General features: G+C 51.9%; 2 protein-coding genes and 4 non-coding genes across 9 annotated transcripts in view; 4 read left to right on the top strand and 2 right to left on the bottom strand.

Annotated features, from left to right (window-relative positions):
- The first annotated feature begins 577 nt into the window (after positions 1-577).
- Positions 578-649, top strand: TRNAW-CCA. The gene has a single exon. It is a non-coding gene; the product is annotated as a tRNA-Trp (tRNA).
- Positions 650-1,085: 436 nt separating this feature from the next.
- On the top strand, positions 1,086-1,167 carry TRNAS-GCU. Its single transcript has one exon. It is a non-coding gene; the product is annotated as a tRNA-Ser (tRNA).
- Positions 1,168-1,388: 221 nt separating this feature from the next.
- TRNAT-AGU lies at positions 1,389-1,462 on the top strand. The gene has a single exon. It is a non-coding gene; the product is annotated as a tRNA-Thr (tRNA).
- Positions 1,463-1,853: 391 nt separating this feature from the next.
- TRNAI-AAU lies at positions 1,854-1,927 on the top strand. Its single transcript has one exon. It is a non-coding gene; the product is annotated as a tRNA-Ile (tRNA).
- Positions 1,928-2,557: 630 nt separating this feature from the next.
- Positions 2,558-4,968, bottom strand: LOC104990745 (chromosome unknown open reading frame, human C17orf59). Its single transcript, XM_010843051.1, has one exon. The coding sequence runs from the start codon at positions 4,329-4,331 to the stop codon at positions 3,270-3,272; it is 1,062 nt and encodes a 353-aa protein (XP_010841353.1). The 5' UTR covers positions 4,332-4,968; the 3' UTR covers positions 2,558-3,269.
- A 1,715-nt stretch (positions 4,969-6,683) lies between these two features.
- Positions 6,684-11,560, bottom strand: part of AURKB (aurora kinase B) — a 5,285-nt gene continuing 408 nt past the window's right edge. For 2 of the 4 annotated variants that reach the window (XM_010843046.1, XM_010843047.1), the window contains exons 2-9: positions 11,392-11,463; positions 10,056-10,158; positions 9,891-9,945; positions 9,488-9,679; positions 9,054-9,192; positions 8,796-8,944; positions 7,977-8,151; positions 6,684-7,821 (exon numbers count right to left, since the gene is read on the bottom strand). In XM_010843046.1, coding sequence (XP_010841348.1) covers positions 7,648-7,821; positions 7,977-8,151; positions 8,796-8,944; positions 9,054-9,192; positions 9,488-9,679; positions 9,891-9,945; positions 10,056-10,158; positions 11,392-11,439 — 1,035 coding nt within the window. In that variant the 5' untranslated portion in view covers positions 11,440-11,463 and the 3' untranslated portion in view covers positions 6,684-7,647. The remainder of the gene's footprint in view (positions 7,822-7,976; positions 8,152-8,795; positions 8,945-9,053; positions 9,193-9,487; positions 9,680-9,890; positions 9,946-10,055; positions 10,159-11,391; positions 11,464-11,560) is intronic. The other 2 variants (XM_010843048.1, XM_010843049.1) reach the window with 2 other exon arrangements.

Below are 11,560 nucleotides of genomic sequence, written 5' to 3'. Positions count from 1 at the left end.
CTCATCAAAATATACACTTAAGATCTGTGCATTTCATTGTAGGTAAGGGATTCCTCAGAATCGTCAAAAGTGACAAAATTAATGATGCCAAGATTCTACCCTGGATCTTTAAACCAGAAACTCCAAATTTGGGGCCTGTGAGTAGCTATCTGGAAGGCTCCGCAGGCGGCTGTTAAGGGCAGCCCGGGAGGGGACGCACGGCTGGAAAAGCTAATCTCTGTCCCAGACGTGCTTCCATCACCTTCGGCCTGGTATTCCCAGTCCTTCCACACGTTTCTGTGCCAGTCCGTCCCCGCTGGGCTGTGAGCTCTGGGTCCCCCAGAGAACCAGCTCAAGGCCGCCTTATGGTCTGCAGGAGGGCGGCGACGAGGTCGGGGCACCGATGAACCCGGAGCCCACAAAGCCGCTGCCCTGCGGGTGGCGGGCCCTGCTGGTCCCACGAGGCCGGAGGGAGACAGCAAGCACCACACCAGGGGATTTTAGAAGTTCCAGAAGGCCCTCAGCACCTCGATCGCCACAGCCGGCCGCCTTACCGTCCAGTCGTCATGGGGAGACCTGTCCACCCCCATGGCCGGCCGACCTCGTGGCGCAACGGTAGCGCGTCTGACTCCAGATCAGAAGGTTGCGTGTTCAAATCACGTCGGGGTCAGCGTTCGCTTTTCTAGAGCTCGGGTAGCTTTTATTTATTCTTATTTGTAACTCTGTTGAGGTCCCATCCAGCAGATTAGAGAAGAAACACTTCACAGGGGCCGGAAGGGGAGGGTCCCTGGCTCCGAGTCCCGAGCCGCCCCGTCGGGGGGAGCTCCAAGATCTCGCGATAGTTTTTATTGTAGATCCGGGGACTGTAAATCTGGGCGGATAGCGGGGTTCCTGACGAGTGACGCAAGCCCCGGAAATCCAACGCCGAGTCGGGTGCTCGCGCAGGCTAGGATATCGCTCGGCAGCCAGAGCCCTGCGAGTCGTCCTCGCGGTGCCGGGCGGGATCCCTCGGGACACCATCCCTAAGCGAAGTAGTTAGGTTCACGCTTTCTCCGAGAAGGAAGAATCCAGACCCCAGAGAGGAGATCCTAAGCTGCTTTCCTGTGGACGAGGTGGCCGAGTGGTTAAGGCGATGGACTGCTAATCCATTGTGCTCTGCACGCGTGGGTTCGAATCCCATCCTCGTCGGCCTGCGATTCCGCAGCTGTCTTTATATTTTATAACCTTCTGTGTGCCAGGATTCAATTTCTGTGTCATCCTTTCAACCTATCCCGTTTTACAGCCGCGGATTTCGCACCTTCTACCTTGTTTTCCAGTACGACCGAAAATTAGAAAGGTATCCCGGCATTCATTCACCTAACCTGGAACTGACCTGGCCAGGGAAACGAGGCGGGGAAGCGGTTGCGCGGGGCGCCGTGGCTTAGTTGGTTAAAGCGCCTGTCTAGTAAACAGGAGATCCTGGGTTCGAATCCCAGCGGTGCCTCCCGAGGCATGGGTTGTTTTTACACTTCGAGCAAAGAGTCGTAGGCTTCTGGCTTATATATAATTTTCCACATCTCTTCGGGAGTCTACCGGTGGCCACCAGACGGCCTTTTCTATTTCCGGTTGTGCACCTCAACGCTAAGTGCATGCTGTCAGTCTTGCGCTCTATGTTGGCACGGCGACCTGCCAGTCAAGCACGTATTTGCATTATCTGTGCTTGCCACTATTTTGGCTTCGCTTTTATTTCCCGAAATGATAAGTGATTCCGTTTTCGTAGTCTGTTTCCCTGTTTTTCTAAATAAGCTTACCCATTTTGAGATTTTCTCACAGATAGGACCGATGAGTAATTTGTATTTTACATAGATTGATATTGAGAAAGCCTCTTGTCGACTGGCCGGTTAGCTCAGTTGGTTAGAGCGTGGTGCTAATAACGCCAAGGTCGCGGGTTCGAGCCCCGTACGGGCCAGAGTATCGTCTTCTTTTAAATAATTTACTGTCAATTTTTTGTTGTTAAGGAAGGTGTGTGGAGCAACATCTCCAATTCCGGAACTGTTCACACCTCGAGGCGAGGAATAACGTGTTTAAATTCAGCCCAAAGACCTAGTGTCTTGAGTTACAGGAGGATAGTTTAACGGAACTGGATCCGTATTGTGATCTGTTTCTGAATCTCACATAACGGGAGCTTCTGGAATTTACTATGTGACTGTAAACGGAAGGCGGCCAGGAATTGGCACAGTGTGAGAAATGGGGTCAAGAATGGAGCTAGCAAGTGTTTCTAGTCTTTAGAGCACAGATGTCCAGTTTGCCCAGTCCCTGCCTGTCCACTTCAGGAACTAAGACAACACTTCCTTCCTTTTTTCTTCTAGATCTCCTTGCTTCTGAGTCTGCTTTTACACATCTCTCAGCCCATACCTGTGTCTTACCTTTCCTCAGATCTGCTGTTTATGAGTAGGAACCATATCCTTCCATATGTGGCCTGAGACCCCCACCCCACTCCCAGCACCAGCCCCAAGAAAACTCCACGAAAAGACTGACCCTCATTCCCATTACTTTGGTTCATCAATCCCTGTAACCCCACACAGACACAGCCTCAGCCTTAGCAGCAGCAGCACTTTAATTCCACAAAACTCAGAAAGCCAAAACTGATTAGAACATTCCACAACAGGTGGGCTTCAAAACCAGCAACAATTCTATCTGAACCCTGAGAGCAGAGAGACCCCTCCCAACGCACCTCCTCTACCATGCAATACATTCCTTCTAGCTCCGCCCAGGTTATGACTGGGGAAATGGGATGGTAGAGGGCGAGAGGGCAGAAGCAGGAGGTTATCCATCTGCAAGTATGCGTCCTTGTCTGCGTGGTGTGTGGTCTTTGACCACACAAGCTCCCACAGCCCCTGGCACCTGAGATGTGACTACTGGAGGTCAGAGTGGCCACAGTGGGGGCTGGGGTCTCCTCTGTTCTCCTTTCTTGATAACATATGACAGTCACATCTCCCAAGCCCAGACCTAAAGCCCCGGGTTTCCAGAGATGGTGCTCTAAAGAGAGTTGGGAGAACAAGGTAGCTGCAGATGGCCAACTGAACAGAAGCAGAGCATCATACCCTCCTACCAGGAGAGCCTTTAGAACTTCCCGATACACACCTGCATAAGGCCCAGCGAATGGTCGCCGGCATGCTAAACGTATCTGGAAGAACCTCCCATATATAGGCCTCCCTCCTCTCAGCAGGCGGGTCCCACCAGGGCTCCTTGAAGAGTCCTTAAGGATCCTGCTGGTCCCTGGCGTTGCCAGGCCTCTCCTGCCTTCCCAGTCACTTGCACAGGGCCTCCAACACCTCCAAGGTGCGTCGGATATCCCGGACTTGGCGCGCCAGTCCCTGAACCGGTTGCAGAGCCCGCTCCAGTTCTTCACAGCGCGCCAGCAGGGTGTACATGCCCTTGATGCTCATGTCCACAGCTTCCCCTAGAGAGTCCACTGCATCACGGTAGGTCTGGATGCAGCCCACGCTCAGAGCTGTCAGCTCCTGCACCGCACCTCCCAGCCCGCGAAGCAGACGGTCCACCCTGCCGCCCAGCTCCCGACTCAGCCGCTCCAGGTCCCGCAGCACGTCGGGGTCGATGGGAGGGATGGCCGGAGTGGGTGTGGGAGCTGAACAGGGCCGCGTAGGGGCAGGGGGCGGAGGTTGAGGGGCGCCGCTCAGACGGATCTTGAGTTGCAGGTTGTTGGCGACAAAGTGGGTGAGGTCGCCATGGCGGCTCACCGTCCCTTCGAGCTCCAGGGGGCTGGAGATAGTGGCGCGCCGCCCGCCGCCTGCGCCAGATTCTGCACCCCCTGAAGACGCGGGGCCGCCGCACGCCCCGCTCAACCCGTCCAAGCTGCGGCTGTCCTGAAGGCGGCTGGAGAACGAACGGCCACCCCTGCCGGCTTCCGCCGCCTCGTCGTCGTCTTCCTTCTGCTCAACATCCATCCCGCCGCCTACAGGGCTCCCTCGACGGCAGACCCTCTCGGATTCAGGCTTGGCCTCCGGAGGCTCAGGGTCCTTGCGCCGGGAGGACCCGTGCAGGTCGAATTCGGGATCCGGCGCCCCCAGGCGGCTTCCTGCCCCAGAAAGCGTCCCTCCACGGCCCGGCTTGTCCTCCGGAGCTTCCCATTCCGGAGGGTGGACAAAGCTGCAGCTCGAAGTCTTCAGGGACGCCTTGGGGTGGCAGCTCGCGCCCCCAACGTTCTCTGCCTCTTCGTCCTCGGATAGTCGGAGGTCTGAGGGCCTCTCAGAGAGTGTTTGGCCCGGGCCGTCGCCGAAGATCGCAGCTTGCTGTTCCCCCAGAGCTAGCAGGTCCGTCTCGGGCCCAGGCCGCCCCCGGGGCGACTCCATACTGCAGTTGGGGGCAGGAACCGAGGAATTGGTTCGCCCCGGCTTGGGAGGCCTTGGCGGCGCCTTTAAGGGGCGTTTTAGAGGCGCGCCGATTGGCCTCGGGCTGACAATGGTCAGGACGTGAAGAGCACTCTGATTGGTCCCAACAACCAGGAAGTCCCAGAAGACCAGCTGTCATTGCGTGACCGAACACACGTGAGAGCCAGCAGGGAGGAGAGAAGGAGGTCACAGCTACGCTCGTTGCCCCGCCCTTTCGAAAAGTTGAAAAGGCAGATCTTAAAGATGAAGATCCTGAAAAGCCTGAGTCCTCCAGGGGCGGAGCTAGGCTCTTTCCGCCCACATTTGTTGCTTAGTAACCGCTTTTAGTAGGGAACCAGAATTGGGTTTCTTAAAAGAGGTTCTTGGGATGAAAGTAGTATATCCTGCTTGGACCGTCGGGATTGAATCGCACCTTAGTTGATCAGGATGGAACCAGAATTCTCATTTGCTCTTCTGTTCTCTTGTCTCCTGCCCTCTCCACCGGGTTTTGAGTGTCTCCTCTTGGAGGATGGTGTGTGATTTTGCCTCTGGGTAGAACATTCAATTAGTTAATGGCCTTAAGGTCAGAGCCCTGGTACCATTCTGATCTCTTCTCTTCCTTCTCTTCTCACTGGTCCTGCCAGAGGCACTGGTCTTCTCACTGTTCCTGTGACAAGACAGACATGCTGCCGCCTCAAGGATTTACATTTGCTCTTGCAAATGTAAAAGCAAATGAGTGGCAGTTCGCGCCCCCAACGTTCTCTGCCTCTTCCTCCTCGGATAGTCGGAGGCCTGAGGGCCGCTCAGAGGGCGTTTGGCTGGGGCCGTGGCTGTCTCAAGGACGCCCGTCGTCCTCTTGGCCCACCCCGTTTTTTGAGGCCGAGTCCACAAAGTATATTAAAGGTCCGTATAGTCAAAGCTATGATTTTTCCAGTAGTAATGCACAGATGTGAGTTGGACCATAAAGAAGGCTGAGTGCCAAAGAACTGATGCTTTTGAATTGTGTTGCTGGGGAAGACTCTTTGAGAGTCCCTTGGGCTGCAAGGAGATCAAACCAATCAATCCTAAAGGAAATCAAACCTGAATATTCATTGGAAGGACTGAAGCTGAAGCTCCAATACTTTGGCCACCTGATGTAAGACTGATGCTGGGGAAGACTGAAGGCAAAAAGAAGGTAGCAGAGGATGAGATAGATAGCATCAGGGATTCAATGGACATGAATCTGAGCAAACTCGGAGATAGTGGAGGACAAAGGAGCCTGGTGTGCTGCAGTCCATGGGGTTGCAAAGAGTCAGACATGACTTAGTGACTGAGCAACTACAAAGAAAAATGTTCACCTTTTTTCTCCATCAAGTCCTTTTTCAAATATTATCTTTTCAGTGAGGCCTCCCATTACAATCTGTTTACAACTGCAACCACTTTTTGCAAGCTTCCTGCGTTGAGGATTTTTTTTTTCTTCTCGTTTATTCACCCCTCAGCCTCTAGAACAGCACCTGGGCTGCACAGAGCACTCAGTAACTATTGTCAAATGAATAAATCTTAACCAAAATTATGATATAACTACACCAGCAGGATGTAGGGACAGAAAATGCCCTTGTTTCTGGTGGCAGTGGAGTGAAAGAATGAAATCCTTACATTCGTATCAGGAAAATGATAGATAAAGCCTAAAACTGAAAATGTAAAGAAGTAGTGACAGAAGCATGTGATTTGGAGATACAAAGTAAATACCAAAAAAAAAGCAAAACTGTAAAAGGATTTGGAACAGATCCAAAAGGATTTATCTCTGGGGAGAGAGAAATGGGAAGACTGTTGGTTTTTTGTTTTTTCAAGCCCTATACTGTCCTTCAATTATTTTAATCTGTGGGCATATGTAGTGGGTTGCATGGTAGCCCCCTAAAAGATATGTCATTGTCTTAACCTCTGGAAGCAATGAATGCAGTGTTTTTTGGAAAAAGGGTCTTTGCAGATATAATTAAGGATTGTGAGATAACATTACCCTGGATTATCTAGGTGAGCCATAAATCAAATTGCTAGTGTTCTTTTAAGACAGAGGAGAGAAAAGCGAAGACAGGAAGGTATGTGAAGACAAAAGCAGAGCTTGGAGTGATGTAGCCACAAGCCATGAAGTGCCTGGAGTCACATGAAGATGGAAAAGGCAAGGGAGGATTTTTCCCTAGAGGCATATATGGGAGGGTGGTGCTACTGACACCTTGATCATGGACTTCTGGCCTCCAGAACTGTCAGAGAACCCATTTCTGCTGTTTAAAACCACCCAAATTTGTGGTAATTTGTTACAGTAGCCCTAGGAATTGAATATAGCGTGAGTATCTGAGATGAAATAAAAATAAGAAACTTTATTGATGTTCTACACCACATGGCTTAAAAGTACAAATAATAAACACATGCAGAAAAAGCATTAGGTGAAACTCAACACCTATTCATGCTTCAAAAAACACCAAACCCTTAATGAACTAGGAAGAGCCCAGGCCTTCCTTAACCTAATAAAAGACATGTATCAAAAACCTACAGCAAGAGATTTCCCTGACAGTCCAGTGGTTAGGACTCCAAGCTTCCACTGCAAGGGGAATGAGTTCGTCCCCTGGTCAGGGAAACTCAAGATCGTGCATGCTGCTCTGGGTGGCCAAAACAAAAGAACAAAACCTACAGGAAGCACCATATTGCAAGCATCATACAAAGCAGTGAAACTTTAGGTCAGGAACTAGACATCATCAGCTTCTATTTATTCCTGTGCTAAATCCTCACCAGAGCAGAAAAACAAAAAAGACAACTTTAATTGCTCCTAGGTCAGCAAGACTGACCCAGGAAAGGGAAAGATTAGAGGTCAACTAAGAGGGAGTAATAGGAGGAGGTGGGTGGAGACGGTTGGTGATGGCTGGTGTGCAGGCATAGCAGAGTAGAGACAGGTCCTCAGCATCCCCAGGCCTGGGAGCCAGAGCAGGGGAAAGAAAAGATGTGGAAGTGTGATGGTTGGGAGCTAACCAGATGGGGTTAGAGCTGAGAGGTTGCTCTCAGTGCTAAGGGGTGCTCCCAGGGGTGGTGATGCAGTGCCCACCCCACTGCCCAGCACGGGCAACTCCCTCGCCTCCTCACTACAGATGATGACTTCCTTCACAGCAGTCTCCACCTGTAAACATCTACACTCATCAGTAAAAAAAGCTTCAGCCTTTATTAAATAAAGACGAGGTAAAAGACAGATGCAGAAACAGACTAGGGACCCCCCTCCTCCTAACTACACATATACAGACACAGACACAACTGAGAAAAGGACAGGGACATTTCAGGGGACAGACTGAGGGGCAGAGGGAGGCAGCACCCTGCGAGAGTGGGTTCGGACCCAAGGGTGGGCCGAGACCTGGGCCAGCGGCAGGCGTTCTGAGGGGTTATGCTTGAGCAGCTTGTAGATGAGGTCCTGGGCTCCCAAGGGCACAGAAGGAGGGAACTTTAGGTCCACCTGCAAGGAGAGAAGGGCTTCATCCTGGCTGCTTTTGCCTCCACTTCCCACTCTATTAGCAGGGTTTAACATCAACAGCAACAGTGTGCCCACTCCCCGCCCCAGCCCCTGAGCTGGCACAAACTCCAGCCAGACCCCAGGGGCCAGCCTCCCACCTTGACGATACGCCGGTATGTCTCATTGTGGGAAGCACTCTCAAAGGGCGGGTTTCCCACCAGCAGCTCGTAGCAGAGCACACCGATGCACCACAGGTCCACCTTCTCATTGTGCGTGCGCCCCTCAATCATCTCTGGGGGCAGGTAGTCCAGAGTGCCGCACATTGTCTTCCTCCTGGGGCGGGGGCAGGGATCTCAGATCCAGACTTTCCCTCCTTTCCCTGCAGCCTGACAGGGAGCCCAGACCCACCCCAAGATGTGCCAGGGGTCTTCCAACCAGGCTCTGATGGGGTCTTTGGGGTAGGAGTGGGACTAACACACTGACTGCATTTCCACACTGAGGGCCGTATCTTAAATCAGATATGAGGGCAACGTTCACCTTAGAATTAAAGGAAAAATTTCAGATATTCATCAACCACATGTTGCTTAATCACGTTACATTTCTACTGTGCAATACTATGAAGCCACTAAAAATGATGTGGGAATATTCTCAGTGATAATGGCAAGAAGGTCCCAATGTTTCAAGTGAGAAATCTGGGTGACAAAACTGAGTCTCCTATTTTTGTTTTTGGCCACACTGCATGGTTTGCAGGATCTTAGTTCTCTCGACCAGGGATTGAACCTGGGCCCCCTGCAGTGAAAGCTGGAGTCCTAACCACTGGACCAGCAGGGAACTCCCAGTCTCCTATTTTTGTAAAGATATTGCTGTGTTTATATATTTACATGAGAACAACCCAAAATGTCTCTGGGTAACAAGATCTGGAGTGGTTTTATTTTGAATGGCTTCATACCCAGGGCTGGCCTTCTGGCCCACCATACCTCAGGGAGGGGGCGTGCACCGACCAGCCGAAGTCAGCAATCTTCAGCTCTCCCCGGAGCCCCAAGAGCAGATTCTCAGGCTTGATGTCTCTGTGAATCACCTTCTTCGCATGGCAGTATGTCAGAGCATCTGCCAGCTCCTCCATGATCTGGGGGGCCAATGACAGACAGTCAGACAAGGACTGACCTCGGGCTGCAAATGGCATCCCCCCAGCCTCCAGGCCCCTGCCAGTGCCCCAGGTGCCCACCCGCCCCGACCGTGGCTGTTCGCTGCTCATCAAAAGTTCGGCTCTTCTGCAGCTCCTTGTAGAGCTCCCCCCGGGGGGCATACTCCAGAATCAAGTAGATCCTTCGCCGGTCATAGAAATAGTTGTAGAGACGCAAGATGTTGGGATGTCTGGGAGAGGAGACAGAGGAGGCATCAGGCTGCATTCTGGCCTAAGGAAATGGGAAAGATGACAGGTCGCATTGGGGCAGAGTGGGTCAGGTCTGGGCCAGGTAGGGGAAGCCAGGTGGCAGTCCTAAGTGGGGACTGGAGGTGATTTTCTGGATTCAAGGCTCTGGCTGGGATTGAGAGCTCATTGGGGCTGCGTGGCCACAGCTGCAGAGAAGACAGTCCAGATGTGGTGGGGTTGGAGGAGGAGTGGGGTTGGGGCGGCAGGGGGCTCTGGCTCAGGGGACGTTAAGCGTACTGCAGATGCGCTTGGATTTCGATCTCTCTACGCAGCTGGTGCTCCACACCCTCCTTCTCGATCTGAGACTTGAAGAGGACTTTGAGCGCCACGATGAAATGGCTTTTCTTCTCCCGAGCCAAGTACACATTTCCAAACTTGCCTTTGCCCAGAGGACGCCCAATCTCAAAGTCATCGATTGTGAAGGAACGCCTGTTTGGGAAGCAGTGGTGGAGCAGCTGAGTGGTGGTTAGTCGGTCCTCTGAGGTGTTTGCCTTCTCTCTGCACCTCCGCCCCTCCTGCCTGTAGTCCTGCTTCTCTTCCAGGGGAGCTGAGGATGGATCAGGCTTTCTCGCCCGCATCCCTCCTCCTCCTTCCTTTATTCCACCCACTCTCTTGCTACACCAAAGCTTGGGGAGCTTACTTTGGGATGTTGGGGGTTCCACTGCTGTTCTCCACCACCTTCTGGCCAGGGGCAGCTAAGGAAAGAATAGGGAAGTTGAGGCCATCCTTTGACATTTTCATCCCCACCAACCCTCTGCAGACCCTAGTTCTCTCAGATCAGTACCCTCCCTTTGTGCTAGTTTACCTGTGGGCTGGGCATTGGAGCGACTCATGAGGACAAGTGCCGATGGAGTGACAGGCTCCTTCCGGAGAACTCTCTGGGGCAGGGTGTTCAGGCCAGGCTGAGCCTGAGAAGGACCAGAGGGGAGCTCTGAGGGTGCCTTTATCCCAGTGACCGGGTTGGAATGCGCTACAGGCAGCATTTCAGGCCTTGCTATAAAGCCACCCACCTACCCCATCCCATCCCCAGTTCAAAGAGGAACAATGAGACCACAATTTTGCTACTCAGTCTTGTCCATAACACCACTCATTTACCCAGCCCCCTACTCCAGGGGGCAGTAGAGGCTGGGGTAATGAACACCCACAATTCAAGGAGCTTCAGAACAGAAGTATTCTCATAGTCCCCTAAGCTTGGTCTGTTAAGGCTCAGATAAGATCCTTGGGGCCTTGAGTGTTCAGCAAATCTCAGTATTTACCCCTTTGCAACAACAGGCTTTAGGGACACTGAAGGCTATTTTAATGGTCCTGGAGCACTTGTTACTTTCAACTTCTGAGTAACACACACCACTTTCTTTTGGGAGTGACTGGTGTAGACACGACAGTGTTATCTCATTCAGCCTCCCCATTCAGAGCTTCACCAGGGAGGGAGCTGGTGGACAAGGGGATAGAGGGACCCTCCAGGAATCTCAAGCCCCACTAACAGAGAACAAAGCTCATGTAGGGCTCCTTCTTTCTTCTTTAACCAAGAGAGAAAGAGCCTCAGTGCTCCTACAGACTTGTTCACAAACAGCGAATTTAGGATTTACAAATAAGCAAGTTGAACAAAATGGAGTCCAGAAATAAATCCACATATATGTGGGAATTTAATATATACAATAATGCTAGCATTTCAAATCAGAGGATAGATTCTTCAATGAAAGGTGTTAGGACAACTGGAAAATAAAGCTTTTCAGATGCAAATGTCACACCAGTCATTAAAATCCAAATTCTTAAGTAAGACTTCTCTTGGACCTTTTAAACTTATAAACTCATCTAAATAGCCCATATCTATTTCCTGCCTAGCCTATTTTTTCAGGACAACAGTTGAGATTCATGGCCTAATAGGCCAGACCCTGCCTGCTCAGTCCCAGACGCCATTTGTATGTGACAAGTAGGCTCAGCTCTTCAGAGGTCCTCACAGGCTGGTCAAATTCAAACTGGTAGCACCGGATAGGATGTGGCTACAAATGACCTGACTGGGGCCCATGCGCTGGTGCAAAGCCAGGAGAAAAGTGCTAAGAGGATCGCCATCTGCAGGATCTCGAATCTGCAAGCAGGAAGTCGCCATGCTGGTGGGAGAGGGGAAGTGAGAAAGCCCTTACCGTCTGCCGGCCATAGGGCCAGGGGTAGGCGTTCTCCTTCTGGGCCATCTGTAGAGGGAAAGGGGGAGGGAACTGGGCAGAGAAGAGAAACAGAGCCGTGAGAAGCAAAAAAAAAAAAAGGAGAGAGAGTAAGGGGTCGGATCGATCTAGCCGGAAGTGTTTGCCCGGG

Source organism: Bison bison, unplaced genomic scaffold (genome assembly GCF_000754665.1).
Source record: "Bison bison bison isolate TAMUID 2011002044 unplaced genomic scaffold, Bison_UMD1.0 scf7180017864180, whole genome shotgun sequence".
Classification (NCBI taxonomy): Eukaryota; Metazoa; Chordata; class Mammalia; order Artiodactyla; family Bovidae; genus Bison; species Bison bison.
The sequence above is the reverse complement of the archived record's forward strand: the minus strand, read 5'-3'. Positions and strand labels throughout refer to the sequence as shown.